Source organism: Ziziphus jujuba, chromosome 11 (assembly GCF_031755915.1).
Source record: "Ziziphus jujuba cultivar Dongzao chromosome 11, ASM3175591v1".
Lineage (NCBI taxonomy): Eukaryota > Viridiplantae > Streptophyta > Magnoliopsida > Rosales > Rhamnaceae > Ziziphus > Ziziphus jujuba.
This window is the reverse complement of record NC_083389.1, coordinates 18,596,753-18,617,406: the sequence shown is the minus strand read 5'-3', so window position 1 is coordinate 18,617,406 and position 20,654 is coordinate 18,596,753. Positions and strand designations below refer to the sequence as shown.

At 30.6% G+C, this 20,654-nt stretch overlaps 3 protein-coding genes across 4 annotated transcripts; 1 reads left to right on the top strand and 2 right to left on the bottom strand.

Annotated features, from left to right (window-relative positions):
* The first annotated feature begins 5,357 nt into the window (after positions 1 to 5,357).
* On the top strand, positions 5,358 to 9,174 carry LOC107432859 (probable protein phosphatase 2C 38). 2 transcript variants are annotated; one of them, XM_016044062.4, is made up of 4 exons: positions 5,358 to 6,572; positions 7,185 to 7,552; positions 8,017 to 8,253; positions 8,352 to 9,174. In XM_016044062.4, the coding sequence occupies exons 1-4, from the start codon at positions 6,269 to 6,271 to the stop codon at positions 8,574 to 8,576; spliced, it is 1,134 nt and encodes a 377-aa protein (XP_015899548.2). In that variant the 5' UTR covers positions 5,358 to 6,268; the 3' UTR covers positions 8,577 to 9,174. The 2 variants fall into 2 exon arrangements, with proteins under 2 accessions (XP_015899548.2, XP_024922634.2); XM_025066866.3 differs by having other exon boundaries at positions 5,359 to 5,907.
* Positions 9,175 to 10,813: 1,639 nt separating this feature from the next.
* LOC112488991 (floral homeotic protein AGAMOUS) lies at positions 10,814 to 11,428 on the bottom strand. The gene has a single exon (XM_025066941.3). The coding sequence runs from the start codon at positions 11,426 to 11,428 to the stop codon at positions 10,814 to 10,816; it is 615 nt and encodes a 204-aa protein (XP_024922709.2).
* A 2,204-nt stretch (positions 11,429 to 13,632) lies between these two features.
* Positions 13,633 to 17,141, bottom strand: LOC107432858 (protein MODIFIER OF SNC1 11). Its single transcript, XM_016044061.4, has 6 exons — positions 16,619 to 17,141; positions 15,897 to 15,977; positions 15,631 to 15,765; positions 15,450 to 15,510; positions 15,267 to 15,332; positions 13,633 to 15,143 (listed from the first exon to the last, which is right to left on the bottom strand). The coding sequence occupies exons 1-5, from the start codon at positions 16,966 to 16,968 to the stop codon at positions 15,294 to 15,296; spliced, it is 666 nt and encodes a 221-aa protein (XP_015899547.3). The 5' UTR covers positions 16,969 to 17,141; the 3' UTR covers positions 13,633 to 15,143; positions 15,267 to 15,293.
* Positions 17,142 to 20,654: the final 3,513 nt, after the last annotated feature.

Sequence of the window (20,654 nt, the reverse complement as noted above, 5' to 3'; positions counted from 1 at the left end):
ACAAATTGCCAAGGACTTGTCCTCCCACAACTGTGCATATCTAAAAACAACAAAATCAATCATTTTTATAAAAACAAAATTGCAATCCAACATCATTATACCCAAAATCCCATACCCAAAACAATTAAAAAAAAAAATACAACAAAAACAATAAAAAAAATCACACCATCATTCTACTCCATAGAAATCCATGAAAAAAAGGAAAAAAATAAATAAATTATCTACCCAGATTAGATCTTCCATCCCCATAGAAATCAAATTACCCATAAAAATAGGAGATCTCTTCTCCAAGCTCCATAAAATCCTTTGCACCATATCAGATATCCTCCTCAGAAATCCATTAAAAAAACCCAGACTTTCATGGTTTTCCTCTCTAGATCTCCTCATCCAAACCCACCAAAGAAACCTCCTCCCAAGCACATCCTCCAACCCCATCTCGCCTATTTTTCTGCCTTTATTGCCTTTCTATCAAGATTCATCAAGCTTCTATTTGGTTAAATCGATCCTTTGTTGAATAAATTCAAATCGAAAAGTAATGGGTCGGTAACAAAATATTAGAAAAAAAAGGGAGGAGAGAAAGAGAGAGTGATAATGGAATAGTTTAAAGACGGTGATGGCGAGGGACTGATTTAGAGGTCCGAGTGGTGCAAGTAGGTTAATGGTGGTGAGATTCTACCGTTATGACTGCAACAATTCTTCAATTTGCATGTTTTTTATTTAAAAAAAAATTTTATTTTATTTTTTCTATTCGTTAAGAACTTTTGTTAGATACACATTTTCTTAACAAAAATATTTTTTTGCTTTATATAATTCTTTTATGTTAAAGCTACCATTTTATGAAAAATTAACAAAATATCGTTTAAATTTTTTTTCACCACAAAAAATAATTCTTTATTGTTATTATTATTATTATTTTATTTATTATCTATAACTATTATCAATACTGATGGAATATTATCCAATAGAAGAGAGAGATAAAAAAAAAAAAAAATGGTTAGTTGATTGGCAAAATGTAAAAAGACATATTTTACCTTTGAAATTATGCATCACGTATGAGCTTCATGGTTCATTTCTAACTGAAATGAGATTGAAGACCAACGGTATAACATTTTGATGAATTTACGCATGAATTTGTAAAAAATAATAAGAATAATAATAATAAATTATAAATTAATTTACAAATGCGATATAATTTAAGAATAATAATCCATTTACGAATTAAAGTATTGCCACAATTAATTTCATCAATTCCGAAGAGCCCAGCTAATGTAAGCAAACCAGTCCACCATGAAGACCGACAGAGGCTCCATCACCCAATGAACAATGCCAACAAAAGAACTTACTTTTAGATGAAACAGTTCTCCAAGCATATCTAATTTCTTCCACACCTTCCTATCCTCATTACAATACCAAAGAGCATGTAGCAAGGACTCCTCCTCAAGCTTAAAAAGACAACATAACAAATTATTAAGAACACACCTCTTGACCAAATTTTTTGCACTTGGAATAATATCTCCACAAACCCTCCACATAAACATTGTAATTTTGTTTGTTAAATTCATCTTCCATATAATTATCCACCATTCCTTCTCAACTTTCCCACTTGATTTACCCTTGGCTTTTGATCCACTTTTGACTCTCAGGAGCACAATACATGCAACCCAATAACTATTTAAATATATATTTGGCTCCCTAATTAAAGAATTAACTTATATATATACCATATTATTTAATTTTTTTTAAGGATTTACTATTCTAAATGATAAACTATATTGGTCAAAAATAAGACATTATTAAAATTATAGACTTAATTAAATTAATTATTATATATTACTGTAATTGTATATTAAGTGAATTTTGATAACTTTCAAAAGAAGTGATTAGTGAAAAGTTTCCGTATTTTTATATTTATTACTTGATATTTCCATTAAAAAAATTTATCGAATATTTAATTTAGTTAATATTTATAGGAACTATTTGGATTTCTTCATTTTCTAGTTATTCTTAATTAATAAATTATTTAATTATTTTATTAGTGAACTCTTTTAATTTGATTATACTTTGTTGTCTTATTCCATTGGCTAAAAGAATAGATTTTATAACTTATATTTAAATAATTTTTGAAAAATAGAACTCATCTTTAGCTTCATTGCAATTTAATTTAGCAAAACCAACAGCTGATCTAGTCCATCTAATAGGAATACAAGTATCACATTGCATCCTAGGTGGAGTATCATTTGGTATTGAAAATATAACAAACAAATTTGGTTGCCCTAACATTCTTAAGAAAAATGAGGTCCATATGTTTCTTCTTCTTCCTTATTATTTTTTTCTTATTTTTGATTTCCTTCCCTTTTTCAATGAAAAGGACCATATATATATATATATATATACACACAATATATTTGTTGATAAATTGGGATGGAGAATTTTATCACGAACTCAAATATAAGATTGTTATAACTAGTTATTATCAATTGAGTTGTTCTTAAAAGACAAAAATCCATATCCTTTATAACCTATTTATCATGATAGTAGATAATTTACTTGGCAAAAGCTTATGATAACTTAGATAAAAAAAAAACGTACATATTATTATTTCAGTAAGCAATGTTTTAAGGCACATTAAGTGGATTAATTTTTTATATTGAAAATACTAGATTATGGGATTCTAGATGATGAATAAGTAGTTTTTGCCACTACTTATTAGTCATGATATCTATAACGTCCAGCTCATATAAGGATATTTTCAATTTAAAAAGTTGAGACTAAATGAGCTTGATTATTTAAATATATCACATAAATATGTCAAATATGTTAAATCAAATATATCACCTAAATACATATAATCGAAGAACTTTAAATAATTATGCTCACTTATTTCTAACTTAAAAAGTTAAAAATATTCTCACCTAAATATCATTATATATATATATATATATATTTTGTACTTATTCTTATAAATGAAATAAGTTGTAATCGGTAAATCCTTAACCTATTTGAGATATTGGAATATATTGAATTGAAGTAATTATTTGAAATTTTTCTTAGGCAAAACTGTAAAGTTCTTTTTGCAATTTCTAGAAAAGTTGCTTTATCCAAACTTGCAATAGCTACCACTCACAAATTTGACATCTAATTTGGCAGTGCTATTTTTGAGCATTGGGCTCCACAACAGTAAAAGTACGGGGCTCATAACCACTTTTTAATAAATGTTATATTTTGCTTGTGGTGGTTAAAAAGTGATCACAATTATAACTTGGCAATATTATTTTTTAATATTTATCATTGAAAAGTCATTGTTAATATTTAACATTAATATTGACATGTATCATTAAAAAAATTCATATCCACGCTAAATTTTAAAATTAACATTTGCAATTAAAAATACTCTAAATAGGTGTTGTTTAACATCCCAAATAAGGCTTAAAAATGTAAGCTTTGGCATTAGGCGCTATAATAAACACCTTCCTATCTATGAAATTGTTGTAACCAGGCTTTGGTCCAAACCAGACCACCATTTAATGGACAACAGTGGACATGTTTTCTTTTTAGGCAGTGGATCGGATGGTCCTCGTAATGAAGGCAAGTTGATGAACATGCATGTGTTTGCCCCAAATATTGGTGTCTCTGTGCGTGTACCCAAAAGAATTTCGGTTGGTCCTCGTGATGACAGAAATCAAAACCCATAATTTTCTAGTGCATGGCAAAAGCGTTGGGCAACTGGCCAAACGACAACAAGCATGACATGCAAAAACAATAATAACAAAACATGTCGTAACAACGTGTAGCTAGCTACAGTTTAAGTGATCCAACCCCATGCTGACATGATACTGTAAACCTGTATACTTCTTGAATTAGGTTAGAATGTCAACATTTTGGAAAAAAGTTTTATAATTTGTTTTGTTATCGGCGAGGTTTAGAAATGAAAATGAAATTCAAGTATTCAAGTGCTCATTTGATAATATTTATGTTTTTGGTTTATGGTTTTCAATTTTTTTTTTTTTTCTAAAATGTGTCTTATTTTGGGGAATAGGCTCTAACTCAAAATAAAATAAATCTCACATTTTTGTTTCTAAATACTTCAATTGAAATAATTCAATTGGTTTATGGCAATTGAATTTTAAGTTAAATAATAAAAAATATTAGGGTATGTTTCAGAGTGATTTTAAAAATTACCTCAATTGATTTTTCAAGATCATAAAATTAATGTTTCTTTATCAAATAAATGATTTTCCAATAACAAAACCATTTAAAGGTTGTTTTAGCATTTTAATTTGACATTAAATATGTAAAGCATTTTTATTCACTCCTAAACAATATACTTAGTAGATTTGATTCAATGGTGAAATCCTTAAAAATATACCTTCAAATTGTGACTTAAAAAAAAAAAAACATTTATTATTCATGTATGTTTGACATCGCAATTTAACAAAGAAGGAAAACCAAAAACATAAATGTGCAAAATGAATGCTGAAAACTGATTTTTTCCCCTCTTTTTTTTAAAATTTAAAGAAAACTCTCATCATTGTAAGTGGGGGCACTTTCAGAGATTAATACTGAATTAAAGATACAGCTACATTCTTTTCAGAAGTAGTTAATGAGAAATGAAGAGTATCAATTGGGCCATGGGTATAAGGGCAAGTCAAACATAACTTGCTCATTGGTCACTTCTATAAATAATTACCTAAAAAAATAATAATAATAATAAATAGAAAGATAGTATCATTTTTATATCTGTCTTATTTCTATTTATGTGGAGCTTGGAAACTAGCATGGAAAAATAGGAGAAAAAATAGGAAGGAATATTTTTAATTTCTACCATCAACAATAAAAATTTAAAAAATAAATGAAAGAAAAACACATAAAGTAATTTAAGAAACTTTTAACTCTTTTATAGGAAAAAAAAAAAAAGTGCAGTACTTTTTTTTTTCCACCTTACTAAAATTATTTCCAAAAGAAACTAATAGAAATTAAACTCGGAAATAGATTTCCATCTTTTCTAAAAGTGACACAAAAGAAAACATTATATGAAAAAGTACTAAAATAATGGGGAAAAAAAAAATCTAAACAAGTAAATTTTTTAAAGCAGACTCTAGAAAATATGTATGGGGTCAAATCCAACTCATTGCCAACTTTTAGTCTTGGCCATATTGTAAATTTGGCTTTTTTAATTTATGCATTAATACGAGTGGAGTTTGACGTATTTTGTTAGGTAGAGACTGGACAATCATAATTATTTTTTGTAATTTTGAAATATATTTGAAAAAAATAAAATTTCACATTCTCTCACAAAGGAGGTCAAAGAGAAACCAAAATTCCTAAAAAGCCAAGGCAATGGCAAATAGATAGGCCATGAAACAAAAAGTTGGTAAGCACACGGTTTATGTAGAACTTCCTCATGTTTTTCTCAATATATGTATACGTTTTGAAGGTAAGGAACTGCCAGCTAAAGGATACAAAAATGGAAAATTAAAAAGTATTGAGATGAGGAAAAATTGCCTAAAAGGGTGGGTTACTGCTAATAAAGATGTAAGGAACTCAAAATCTCAGCCATGGAAAATGAGAAAGGTCTCAAAGAAACCCACTTGGCCACAGAAAACACAAAAACAATAAAGAACAAAGAGAGAAAAACCCAACAATGTCAAGAGTTTTTTTGCAGTTTAAAATCTCTTTATTTAACTTTTTTTTCTCATCTTAGATCTCGTCTGACAACAATCTGAAGATCTTCTGTCAAAAAACTCCAAAAACCCTTCTCTTATCCTTTGTTCCCTCTTTGATCTCTCTCTCTCTCTGATCTCAGAACATAACTCTGCCATTTAAAATGTGTACGTGCTTTTACAGCTAAGTCTGTTCCTGAAAGATGGCACACATGGAAGGTCCAAATATATTCAACTCAGATTCAAGGTACATAGAACCGGCACACTTCCATATTCTCTGAACTCAAAACTTTAATACTATTGCCTTTTGGTCCCAAGAGGACCTTTTTCTCAGTGTTTTAGCCCATACCCATTTGGTCTTTATCTGAAATTTGTTCATATTAATGGTGTCTGGGTTTATTGGGTATGTAGTTTCAAGAAATGGGGTAGAGGTTTTTGTATATAAGCAGAAGCTGGAGCTGAATTTGGCCCTAAGTCTTGTTCTTGATTTGAGTTTAATGAATTTTTTGATTGCTGGTTCTTTTGGATGATAAATGTAAAATAACATAAAATTATTCCCATATGATATTACTGTATTAAGCTTTTTTGTAAGCTTGGTTGGTTGAAAAATGGTTAAACCCTGTTGGAGACCCTGCGTGGAGGGTGATAGACCTCGTTGTAGGGGCAGTGATTCTTCTGGGCGGTTTGATGGATTGTTGTGGTATAAGGATTTGGGGCAACATGCTTATGGAGTATTCTCAATGGCTGTTGTTCAAGCCAATTCTATGTTGGAGGATCAAAGCCAACTCGAATCTGGACCATTGAGTTTGTCCAATTCTAATCCTCGGGGGACCTTTGTTGGGGTCTATGATGGACATGGAGGAACCGAAGCTTCACACTATGTGAATGAACACCTTTTCTGCAATCTTAAGAGTATGTCTGTCCACTTTGATTGTTTCAATTTTGACTCAACAGCAATTTGCTTTTCGGTAATTAATGCCTTTATGATAATGCTTTTGCTTGATCTTTCTATAATTATCTAGTAAATGTTGTTCAATTTTTATCAATCTGCCTTAGCTTGCCATGTTGGTATTGCACAATTAAGCTACATTCATGCGGTGTGAGGAGGACCAATTTTCGCCTCCTCTAGCCTCCTTCAACCTTTGGTCATAGTAAGGTTTCTAGAGAACTTAATAACCATGGCAACATAGAAGGCTGATGATGGTATAATGATAATGAAAAAGTGTAGGCAAAGTAGAATATGGAATATGATATCACTTAAGATGGAATACAGATCACAGAAAAAGATCTCGGTGAGAAAATTACCATTGCACGTTTTATTTATTTATTTATTTTTTCCACTGAAGATTGCAAAATATAAATTGTCCATTTGTAAATCTTAATACTCCTTGCTTATCACTCAGCAGAAAGCTAGCACGTTATGCCAAGAGGTAAAAGTAATTGCATTGATGAATAAATAATAAGTTTGGTGCAAGTAGAAGTACAAAATTATTCATTAAACCTGTTTTGCCATTTGTGATGCAGAAGTGGCAACTGAGCATCAAGGCATGTCCGAACATGTTATCAAGAAATCTTTCTTGGAAACAGAGCGGAATTTTCTCTCTCTCGTTGAGAAGCAGTGGCTTGGCAAGCCACAGATTGCATCTGCAGGGTCATGCTGTTTGGTGGGAATAATATGCGATGGATTGCTATATATTGCGAATGTAGGAGATTCCCGGGTAGTGTTAGGGAGAACAGAAAGGGCCACTCATGAAACCAAAGCTATTCCATTATGTACAGAGCACAATGCGAGTATAGAATCAGTCAGAGAGGAACTTCAGAAGATGCATCCACATGATCCACAGATTGTGGTGCTAAAGCACAAAGTTTGGCGTGTGAAGGGCCTCATACAGGTATTATTTCAGATATTCCTGTCTTCTGAAAAAAAAAAAAAAAAAAAAAAAAAAAGAGAAATAAAATAATTTCCTACCGATCCTAAGAATTGGCTGCTGGCAATGGTATGAGATGAATCCTTTTCATGTCATATATATAGCGAAAGCTGGATTTGTGAAAGGCTAGTTTTACAGTTTCACAGAAGTAATTTTGTCAAAATTGGCAGAATGAAACTGTTGTTCAATGAAGCAATTTTAGGAAAGTCTTGCTTTATGATGTCTCATGAAAATTGCAATATCAAGTGCTCAATCAAGGCTTTTCTTACCTAATTAGATACTCTTAGTACTTTATTTCCGTGAGAACCTATTCCAATGTTAACCTGGACACAAGTAACAACAAGCATCTATAATTTCATTATACCTTTGGCATGTTGAAAGCAGAACAAGCTGCCATTTGTTTACAAAGATTCTTGCCTCCATTGCAGGTTTCAAGATCCATTGGTGATGCGTATCTAAAGAAGGCAGAGTTCAACAGAGAGCCTCTGCTGCCTAGATTTAGGCTACCTGAGCCTTTCCTCAAGCCTGTCCTCAGTGCAGAACCATCAATAACAGTACACAAACTCTCTCGTGGGGATAAATTTCTCATCTTTGCATCTGATGGTCTATGGGAGCAACTTAGTAACGAGGAGGCTGTTGACATTGTAAACAGCTACCCCCGTAATGTAAGATTTTGTACTATTGCATCTGGTAAATACAACATAAGCTCATTATCATTCAAAAATGTGACCGTTGTTAACCATTCAGTCCCCTACTTATGCAGGGAATCGCGAGGAGGCTTATTAAAGCTGCACTTGAAGAAGCCGCTAAGAAAAGAGAAGTGAGGTATGCGGACCTTAAAAAGATTGACCGAGGGGTGAGAAGACATTTTCATGATGACATATCGGTCATAGTCGCGTTTCTAGACCAAAATGTGATCAATGGGAGCTCCATCCGCAATACAACATTTTCAATCAAAGGAGGAATTCCTCCACCTACCAGCTCCTAATCCAGGGATATTCATTTTCTACAATTCATACCCATATCCCATTTTCCCATATGAATAACTAAACAAAGGATAATTATGAATTCTAAATCTTCTCCCAGTAGCAGCTAGTTTTCATGTTCTCAGCAAAACTTTTTGTTTTAAGGAAGCACACTTCCCTGTGACACTGAAGCAAGCAATGGGGAAACTCTCGGTTCCTGGTTGGAGTAAAACGAGACCTGGTCGTGGCTGATTCTTCGGAAGGTTAATTTGAAGCATCTTTCCCTGCTATCTTGTAGATATACATCATTACACATTTTCCTTCCTCTAAGTGTATATGTTATGGTGGCATATAGTCATTTGTTCTTGTAATCTCAATGTGAAATGTCTTATAGAGGTAAGCCATGAATAGCAAATGGTCACATCGGGTTGTATAATTGTGTAGATTTGATATTGCTCAATTAGAGGTGCAGCCCCATACTTCAGGCATAAAGCTTTAGTTTTGTAAGAGTATGGTACAAGAAGAAAAATTATTCACATCTAGGTGAGGCTGGAGACTGGAATTATACCTATGCATCTAGTAAATTACACAAATCATTTATACTCTATTTTTTAGTTATTATACATGCGTGTATTTTATTATTATTATTTTTTAAATTTTGTTGCAAAAACAAGAATATCCTTTATCAGCTAAAACTGTGAAACCTGAAGTTCAACAACAGAGTTTAATCTTTTCTAATTACTACATCATTGCCCATTTATTTTTTCTTATTTTTTGAGGGATATCTTATAGATATATTTTTACCCAAAAAAAAAAAATGAAAAATGAGTAGATTTTAACATAAACGAAAATAATGTTTATCAAGAAAAAAGAATAGAATATAAATATGATTTAGAATACTTCAAGATCATTCACTTAAAAGGCTTTAGAATACTAACATACTTTTGTTATTAGAATTTAGTGTACTTTTGATATCGTAAATATACAAATGTGTTTGGGTTTTTTTTTTTTATTGGTTAATTTTTTTTATAAAAATGTAGTAAACAAAAATTAAAAATATTTCTAAACTATTTTAATCAATTTGTCATATTGCGTTTTTAGAGAAGTTTTAGTTCACATTGTTGCATGGAATGGAGATCCTTATGATATGTTGCTCAGCAGAAGTTTGACAAATTTACAAGTTATTTTACTCCACAAGAATTACAAGTCCAAACATCACCTATACAGTTTTCATAAAAATTTAGAAGAGTTGAGAGCCCCTTGAAGTTGAGAAAATTGGATGAATAAAATGAGATATTTTGTCTATTATTTTTGAAGTTGAGTAAATTGGATGACCAAAAGCTACCTGATATCATTCTCATTATTATTATTATTATTATTATTATTATTATTTTCTTTTGTCAGTTTTGTCCATTATTTTTGTAATTTTATTTTTTACTATCAAAAAAAAAATTTGGTGTTTTGTCGGAACCGCATATTTCTGTTTCTGATTTTGGTGTTTTGACAATGGTCTTTATTTATTTATTTTTTTGGATATCTATTTTATTTTTATAAAATCTAAATAATAAATTGTATATATTATAAATATTCTTAATAAAAAAATAAAATTAAATAAAAGTCCCATAAAAGAAGCAATAACGTATTTATAAATTTTAAGAAATGGAAAATTTATTATTACAAAATAATTATTTTATTTATTACATGACTTTTTTATATTTATATATTATTTAGGAAAAAGACGCTTGTAAGATAAAAAGACACTTGTAAGATTTTCTTGTACGTATTTTTTTTTTTTTTAATAAAGTGTTTTCATAATATATATATATATATATATATTTTTTTTTTTTATGCATGTTGAGAAAATATTTTTGGATAGACTAAAATAATGCATGTTCATTTTTTTATTTTTTTTTTTCATTCATCTATATATGCTCTTTAAATTACCAATTATCCATCATTTTATAACGCATTGACCCTGTAAACTCATCTCAACTGTGGACAATCAATTTTTCTTTTAAATAATTTAATCTTTTTTTTTTTCCCGATAATACTATATTATAATAATAATATAATTGGATTGCCAGTTACAATTGAAAAGGACAAGAATGATGTTGAGAAAGTTAAAAATATTATTATATTTAATGCTTATGCTAATTATAAAGCGACCAAATTAACAGAAACATTAATATTAAACAATCATGAATTTACAAAGTTTTCTACCGAAGAATTTTACATTCACATAAACCCGGTGTTTGCTCTCTCAAAGATCGAAAACAAGAAAGTTTTCAAGGGTATTCAAGTAGGAATGGACAATTCGAGAATCTACAGCGTGTTTAAGGTGAGAGAAGTGGTGCTTCAAAGCCACCGTGTCGTCAATACTTTGACAAGCTCTAATTTTTTGATCCACCCAAGTCCGCCATGGTTCGGAGGCCGCCACGTGGGTGGTCTCAGGGGGGGTACTGGTGGTAGCGGTAGTGCAGTCTTCACATTTGGAACCACCCTGATCCATCACCACATTGTTGTCAGGGTAAGCGTGGGTGCCAAGAAAGTCGGCGTTAATTTCTTGATCGGAACCGCCCTGATCACCGATGAGGAGGGTTTCAGGAGCGGTGTGGGTATGTGAGTCGGTTAATAATAAAATTCCATTATTGCGTTGTAATTGAAAGCGATGAAGAAGAGAATCAAAAGAGGGAGCGCCATAGACGGAGGGTCGACCAGCCTCAGAGATGACGATGAGGGCGATGGAGGAGCCGGTGAGGGAGTGGAATTCTTCGGCTTTCTTGATCAAACCCTTACGCCTCTTTGAGAAACTCACCATCCTATTCTCTTTCTTCCCTATCAATTCCATCGGAAGCTTTCGTTTCCCCTTCCCCATTCTCTTTCTCTGCTTTTCTTTCCTTTTTTCTTTTTTTTCTTTTTTTTCTTTTTTTCTTTTTTTTTTTTTCTGTTTTTGGTGGCTTTCAAAGGATCTCTTTGTTCCTTGCTTTCTTTCTTTCTTGCTTTCTTAGGGTGAGTAGGACGAGTGGCAGTGTGGTCTAGCAATTAGGTGGGTGGCATGTATTTATAATGAACGAAGCGCGCGTTTATCAAATCGCCTTTCCACTAAGGAAACCCCAGAGTCCTTTCTGTCTTTGCCGCGCGTCCAACGTACATTCCAAACTGTTACTTACTTTTCTATTTTCTTTAAATATTATTTATTTTTTACTAAAATTTATAACAAAATATTAAAACAGGTTTCAAAAAAATATATATTAGAAACCTAAAAAAATATATATATACAATATGTTCTCTTACGAGTTACATTTTTCTTAAAAAAAAAAAAAAAAAAGAAGCTTATGTTCTATTTACATATATTATTTCTAACATTCAAAAAAGAAAATTATTCTTTTTCATTAAAAAGATGATGAGTCTTTAGAATTAAAAAATAAAATAAAATGTTTTAGTGTACTATTAAATAAGCCTTAATTTTCATTTTATATTTCTGTTATTTAACAACGAATAATCATTTTTTTTATCAATCACATGATCTGTTTTATTTTTTTTTCTCTTTTATTATTTAAATCATCTTCTGTTACTGATTATTCTTTTGTCTGCATTATTATTATTATTTTTGTAAGACAAAATTTCCGTGCTATACACTTAAATAAATATTAAAAATAATAAGACAAAAAAAAAAAAAGCCTACAAAATATAAATGCGTATTTATAAATATTATAAAAAATGAACATAGAAAAAATCGGAAGGACCAAAAGCTACTCGAAGTTGAAAAAAATTGAATGTATAAAACGTCACCTATACAGTTTTCATAAAAATCTACACTTGAAAGCTTTAGATCAATTAGTTTGGTTATTAATCATTAAGTTAGTGTTTATTTATATTGCTTTGCTGATGCAGACTAGACAAGTTATGTTGATCATTAAAAACCAACATATGATTACCATGTAATGCTTGCTAATTCAGAGCAAAGAATATTGAAATTAATCAACACTTTAATAGGGATTAAGATTTTCATAGATCACTTAAAGTCGGTTATATGCATCTACTTGAGCAAACCACATATCCCATCTGTGATCATACAGCACAAAGCCAATAATTACTTTTACCTTTGAGATTTCTGTTTCTAAAAATGGAAAATATATATATATATATATATGTAACCCATCCATTAAGTAGTGTGCGATTTCTGTGTCTGAAAATTGAACTTAAGCTCCATCTAAACCGTATCTTAAGGCCATTCCAAGTACTGGAAGATTTCAATTTTGTAACCATTGCTCCATCTAACCCGTTCCCGAAGGCCATGCTAAGAAAATGAAAGTTAATTGTATTATAGAATGACCAATTATTTACTTCTTCTATTTATTTATTTATTTTCATAATAATTATTACCCATAATAATCTCAAAAGATTGACTGTAGATGAAAAGAATCAAGGCATACAAAATAATAATTATTATTATTATTTTATTTTATTTATTTATTTTGAAAGAAAATATCCACCATATAAGATGTTTCAATAATTAATTAGTCTTATAAAAAAATATTAATTGCTCATTTTAATTTCAAAGCAAAAAATTTTAAATGTCTTTTAACTACTTATTTCTAAAAGAACGTTCTTTTATTTAAAACATGGGTCACCAAGTCTAATAGCAAAAATTTAATTTTTTTCTCGTTAATTATATCTGCATTTTTAGTTTTGCCGGCCCAAAAACGCAAGTTTAGTTTCCACACAGTCCTATTAGACTAAACCTTAAATCCCAAAACCAACACTTCATCAAATGCCCAGCTCATTTAAAACTTAAAACCATCAACTCGAAACATCTCCATCCTCCTTCGCACTCAATCGGATTCAGGGCTTTTCAAGCTCCACTTCCACTTATTTCACCGATTTTGGGTGACAAAATCTACATTTCCATGGAAGTGGATTTTCTTTCATTTTCCTACTTGTTTTGGTCAACTCGATTTCAGACCTGTAATTTTTCTGATAGATTGCCGATTCTTTCATCAATGAACACAAGGATCAAATCGTCCACTCTCTTTGATCAACATACCAGTTAAAACATATTATCACAAGGCAAACAGATAAATTAAAACTAAGGCAAGAATATTAGAATGTAATGATTCCCCCCTCCAATAAAGTTACCCGGTTCATCCACCCATTACAAGTTCAAATTTATAACAAGGAGAAATCCCACATGAGGCGGATACTTTCCCAGTATTACACAAGGAAGAAAGCTTCAAATACAAAACATCCCAAAATTACAAAAATCAAATTCCGCTGCCAAAAAGTAACATCAGTTCCAATATCCTACCTTGTACTTCCCCATTTCACCGTGTGTGTGAGGCCTAAGAAAATTAACAACCATTTCCAAGGAGTTTTACCCAACTAAGAATATCAGAAATTCAACTCTCTAAAAGTAAATACTAGATGAGAATTCCAATTCATGACATGGTAATCAGAAATCCCATAGCAAATGATGCCCAAAAAAGAAAAAGAAAAAAAAGGCTATTTTATTTGACAACTTTACCTCGAGATTAATCAACCCTAGTTACACATGATGACAGTGTTGAACACAGCACTAAGTAAAACATGCCTTAAGCATTTCTTCTGATCACCATCTCCATGTTTCATTTAAAAGTAATAAAAGCTATCCATAACAAACAAAGATATATGACCATTACTATAGTACAAAAGATGCTGTAATCACTACCATCAAATTAAATATTGAAAAAAAATAAATAAATAAAAAATAAAAACTACACATATTTTAACTCTCATCATGGTTTCAAACCAATCACGCAATAATTATCAATGTTTCTACCCTAAGAGGGAATAGAGCATGTTTCTTGATTCTCTTTTTTTTTTTTTTTTTTTTTTATTTATTTTTCTTCAAGGTTGGACAGGGAGGGGGAAAGCTTTAGTTAGGCTAGTGACTGCACCATCATTCTTACTTCCTACACCATGGAAAATAAAAATAGCTGACCACCTATTTCCTAAATTGCAAAACTAAAAATATCAAAAATCTAAAATCTAACTCAACCAGAAGAAGGCTCATTCTGAACGAAGAACCTATGGTTCCAGCTCTCTTCTAAAATTGAATAATGTCTTCATAAAAGCAACTCACAACTCCTAATTAATAAATATAGCGCATTTAGAGACGTAACAGTTGTACCAACAGATGGTGTTCACTTACAAATCCAACTTAGCACTGCTGCTCAACACTGCATCATGAACTTGTGTATCCACAACCATTTATGAAAATGCTGCAAAATGATAAATACGTGCAAATGGGCAAAGAAAGAGGTAAAGTTGTCAAAAGAAAAATAACCACTACTCTTAATTTCTGATATTCTTAGTAAATTCCTAAATGCAAGGTGGTCAGTAGTTGTTGATTATTCTAGGCCTCACTGGGTAAATATCGCATTAAGCCAAATCCGACATGAGAGAAAGCTCCTTTGTGCTAACAAGATCTTGTTCAATGACTTGTAGGAAGGCAATGTATTGTTGCTGCTAATAAGAATCCATATAACGGGACAGTAGACACGGGTAGGAAAAACTCAAGAGGGAATTGCAAACTGTTAAGACTACTAGACCTGCCATAAGGATTAAGATAATACAAGAACAAAAAGTATTAAAACAAAGCATATAAAATACAGAAATAAATTTGTCAAATGTAACAGAATATAACAAGTATTCAAAAGACAACTCAATTTTACCTTACTACTAAGGAAGAGCCCTTCAGTTCAAGGCCCTCCTCCCGTATTGCCTGCAATAGCTGCATTCTGATATGAAACAAAAAAAAAAAAAAAAAAAATTCAGGAATTCAAGAAGCAAAATGATAAACAGGATCTACACTTTATCCAAAGATGTGAAACGATAACCAATTAAAGAAACCTTACCGGTGCAATATTCCCCTCGCCATTCACCTCAGATAAAGTACCTGACTGGGTGTTCAAAAACCTGGAAGAAAACATTTTACATTTTTATTCTTATGAAGGATCTAAAACAAATAGAGATAAGCTATTGCAATATACATCTTCAAATAACTGGATGGGGAGAACAGCTAGCACTAACACATACCTGATTGCCCTTGCTTTCCGCTTTTCTTCTTCTAATGGGTCAGTTTTAGAAACTGATGCAAATCTGGCAAGCCTGGCTTTTTTCTTTACATCCTCATCAGACGCCACGGGTTTAGCACTAGCAGGAATCCCAAACCTGAACAACAATAGAGCTAGTTATCAAAAATGTTCAATAAAGATGCCTCTTCCTAAAAGTTTGACCAAATTCAATTTCTTAAAATCATACAACATCAATGAATTAAAAAGAGGCACAAAACTAAACCTCACCTCTCTGCTCGAGCCTTTCTCTTCAGGTCCTCCGACTTCTTCGATACATCTGATCCGCCCACTGTAGATACAGTTCCAAACCTGCAATAGGATCAGCCAATGCATGGGAAATTTAGTAAGTAAAAGGGAAGGAAAGAGTATATAAAAGATTATAACTCAAATCACTGATGGAACTTGTAATCAACAAAACTAATCACTGAACCAAGCTTCAAAAGTAACAACGAAATCATTCTTGTGATTTGAACTGCAATTATATAACAAATAACTGATAGACAAATCTACAAATGAGTGGATACATCAACTTCAGGTCCATTTGAAAAGACTTTGGCAAAATGCAAGATGTGCTTCTGTTGCGGTCAATAGAAGCGCCTTATATTGTTTACAAAAAAAACTACTCCAAGAAACAACATCAGGTGCTTCGTTTGAATGCAACAAGTTAATATTTCTTTCGTATCAAACACATTTATCCCCTCAAAAGTGCTTAACAAAATCGCGGTTAACTTATTCGTATTCAAGCAATACAATACAAATAGTAGCTATAATTAACTGACAAAAATGCATGTACAATTAAAAAAAAAAAAAAAGTTCCGTCTAATAACAGAGAATCAGTCTTAAAGACCCTCTTGAAATTCCTACAAAATTTCTCAGCAACCAAACAAACAGAAATTGGGAACCCAAAACCGGAAACCCTAATTCAGAAAAAATAAAAAATTCGAAACTACCTTTCAGCACGGGAGTTTCGCTTCTCTTCTTCGGTAAGCTGAACAGATATCCCAAACCGTTCAGCTCGGCGGATCTTCTTCTGGATATCGGAAATCGGATCAGTGGCGGCACTATTCTCTGCAACAGCTTCCTCAACGGTCGGCGTGGTCTTCGAATCCTCAGATTCCTTTGCGGACCCATTATTGGTAACGGAACTCTCAGGCGGAGCCGTGGAACCATCGGCGTTCGGGTCTTGAGGAAGATCCGGGTTGGCGGTGGGTGGCGGGGACACTGGGTCCAGGGTGGTTTTCTTAGGGTTATCTACAGAGGTGTTGGTGTCATTGGGCTTGGGTGTTGTGGTGGTAGCCATTAGAGAACAAAGAAGAAGCTGCAGGTCGAGAATCGGAGGGGAGAGAGACAGAGAGACAGAGAGAAACTGCGTGAGAAGTAGGCTATGAAAAGGTTAGCGGAGAGATAGAGAGAGAGAGAGAAGATGAAAAGCGGTGGAGAGTCCTTTTATTTATTTATTATTATTTTTTTTTTCTTTTGGTCTTTCAAATAAGGTAAGGCAGGGCTGGCTTCAAAACCTTTACCTTATGAGTTTCCAAGATATTTTTTGAGTTTGCTTGCTCGGTAAGAAATTGGAATATTATTATTCTAATAATATTTATAAAAAAAAAAAAGTTAAAATTACAAAATACCACCATTTCAACATCCATTCATGTTTCAGTTTGCCTAGCAAATTAAAAATTTTAAGCAATTTCCCCCATAAACTATTGCATAATATCAAATTACCTCCTCTATGAAATGTTTTACAAGAATTTGACAAATCTAATTATTTAAATAAACAATATATGTCTAAATTATTACTTGTTATGCACCAAAATTGATAAAAAAAAGAATAAAATTGAACAATAACACCAAAAAAAAAATTTATTTCAGCTTATTATTTTTTATCAATTTTGTTAAAAAAAATTATGAATAAGACATATATTGTTTATATGCTTAATTATCTTTCTTAGTTTGTTGCTTGATAATTTGTTGCTTGACATCTGTGAATTTGGTTCGCCATCAACAGCTTTTTTATTGAAACCATCATCTTCAACAATCATCGGATTATATTGTTTTTCAGAAATTATATTTAGAGAATTTAAGTCATTTTCAACATAGAATTCTACACAAAAATCAAAATATATTGGATAATGAATTAAACAAAATTATTTATAAATAAAATGTAGTAGGTAATATTGAAAACTACCTTCAGCTCAACAATATTAGTGTTTTCAAATCAAAAAAGATCATCATCATCCTAATAATATTATTTTATGTGATTAGAACAATAAAAAATATAATAAACATTGAAGTTTATATTATAAGAATATATATATATATATATTATACATATTATATTAGTTTACTCCACACTAACCTAATTTATTTCAGAAGAATTTAAAACATATTTTGTTATAAGTTCATTATTGTCAGTCAATCTCATTACTGTATAAACTTCATTATGGTCACTAATATTTGGGGTTTTGATTTGAACTTTGAAGAACATTTTTCTTTCCACCAAATTATCAATCTCAGCTGGATATGATCCATCAACAGATGTCTGAAATTAGCTGAAATTATTGTTAAGTATTATAACATTCATAGGTAAACGGATTTATGGTTATATAACTCCAACAGTCAAAGATAGTTACCTTTACCAACTCATCTTTCAAATAGTTAACAGTTTTACCAAATAGCTGTAACCATTCACAATCCCACAACAAAAAAGAAGCACTACCAGTACCGTCAATAACTCTAACCTTGATTTTGAACCTAATCAATAAATCAAATAATTGATAAAATGACATATGGTAAAACTAATTAAAAATCATATTAATGAAAAAAATAAAGATAGTTATTCTACCTAGGAGTTCCTGCGAAATCAAACTTTTCACATATTTCACAATAAAATATTTTTCCAAGAGGGCTAATTTTCTTTGGGTATTTTTTACAAGATAAGTACCATCAGCCTTCATCATTCTCAATCTATTTCTATATAATATATAAAAGAAGAAGAGTATACACCACATATCAACATATATTTCTTCTAAATTTTCTCCAAAATCACTTTTTTTATTTTTATTTTATTTATTTATTTATGGTGCATATAATGTGAGGTATTTATTTTTAAAATTTGGAAATCAAAGTAAAAAATTCAGGACAATCTTTGTATATAAAAATATTCATATAATACAATTTTTAATTTATACAGTTAGTGGAATTGCCATACAAGGAATTGTATTGTTATTCAGCTTTTACCATACATGAAATTGCCATACACAGAATTTATTCTTATTTTTATTTTATTTATTTACTTATGGTGCATATAATGTGAGGTATTTATTTTTTAATTTATGTATATGGCATTTTTTTTTTTTGTTAAAATTAGTAGAATTGTCATACACGAAATTGCATTGTTGTACAGTTTTTACTATACACGGAATTAGTATACATGAAATTGCATTATTATACAGTTTTTACCATATATGGAATTGCATTATTATAAAGTTTTTACCATACACATAATTACATTATTATATATAACGGAATTGCATTATTATAGTAGCTTTTTGAAATAAATTTAAAATAAACAAAATATCTGATTTTATTATATTTACCAAATAAGTCAAATATATTTGACTATAAATAACTAGGTGCCACCTTCCGGTTATTTAAAATTTCGATATTCAATACTCTGTTGGGTTTTATTCTCTCATATTTTTGTTTTAGTTATTAAAGTTTTTTTTTTGTTAAATTTCAATTTATTTTCTTTTTTTGATGGTTCCTAATAAAAATCATCTTAATCATAAACATGTGCATAAACTATGCTATGGATTTTTGATTGAAGATGATGATGTTGCTGTGGAAATTGATGGAAAAGAAGGAAACTTTTCTGATAAAGAATCCTCACTGATTATAGATTTACCCATATCTATCAACTTTTTCAAGAAAATGGAGAACAAAAAGATAAAAATAAGAAGACGAAGTTAATAATTGTTTCATCTTTAATTTATGAGTATGTCTATTATGAGTAAACGAAGTTATTGAATTTTGGAATCCCAAAGTTATTGAATTTCAAAATAAACATGTCTATTATGAGTATTTCTTTTACTTTATTTCTTAAATATGGTATCTTTGTTTCGTTTTACTTTAATAATTGTTTCTTTTGAAGATTGATGGTAAAGGTGATTGCAGCTCTCAAAGAACAAGTCAAATATCTTCTTCATCTACTTATTTTGTATTTAATGACTTAGAAAGTGGAAAAGCTATTGTGAAAAGTATTGAAGAGTTAGTGGAATCTATAAAGGTAAAAAAGCAATACAAAAATAATATGGCAAAATTTTGTTACATATATATTGCCATATTATTTTTTGTATTGCTTTTTACTTCTATATATTCCACTAACTCTTCGATACTTTTTACAATAGTTTCTCCACTTTCTAAGTCATTGGATACAGAATAAGTAGATGACGAAGATATTTAACTTATTTTTTGACAGGTGCAATCACCTTCACTCATCAATCTTCTTTGATAGGTGCAATCACCTTCACCCATGAATCTTCAAAAGAAAACAATTATTAAAATAAACGAAACAAAGATACCAATTTAAAAAATAAAGTAGAAGAAATACTCATAATAGACATACTTATTTTGAAAATAACCTTGGGACTCCAAAATTCAATAACTTCGTTTACTCATAATAGACATACTCATAAAGTAAAAACAAAACAATTATTAACTTCATCTTCTCATTTTTATCTTTCTGTTATACATCCTCTTAAAAAAGTTGATAGATATGGATGAATATATAATCAGTGAGGATTCTTCATTAGAAAAGTTTCATTTTTTCCATCAATTTCCACATCAACATCATCATCTTCAATCAAAAATTCATAGCATGGTTCACGCATATATTTATGATCAAGATGATTTTTATTAGGATCCATAAAAAAAAAATAAAATTGAAATTCAACTAAAAAAACTTTAATAACTAAATAGAAATAT

Coding starts and splice junctions, on each gene's coding strand:
- LOC112488991 (XM_025066941.3), bottom strand. CDS start 11,428: ATGGGGAAGGGGAAACGAAAGCTTCCGATGGAATTGATAGGGAAGAAA.
- LOC107432858 (XM_016044061.4), bottom strand. CDS start 16,968: ATGGCTACCACCACAACACCCAAGCCCAATGACACCAACACCTCTGTA. Junction 15,511..15,630: donor CGGAAAGCAAGGGCAATCAG/GTATGTGTTAGT, acceptor GTTTTCTTCCAG/GTTTTTGAACACCCAGTCAG. Junction 15,333..15,449: donor GCGAGGGGAATATTGCACCG/GTAAGGTTTCTT, acceptor GTTTCATATCAG/AATGCAGCTATTGCAGGCAA.
- LOC107432859 (XM_016044062.4), top strand. CDS start 6,269: ATGGTTAAACCCTGTTGGAGACCCTGCGTGGAGGGTGATAGACCTCGT. Junction 6,573..7,184: donor CCTTTTCTGCAATCTTAAGA/GTATGTCTGTCC, acceptor TTTGTGATGCAG/AAGTGGCAACTGAGCATCAA. Junction 7,553..8,016: donor GTGTGAAGGGCCTCATACAG/GTATTATTTCAG, acceptor CCTCCATTGCAG/GTTTCAAGATCCATTGGTGA.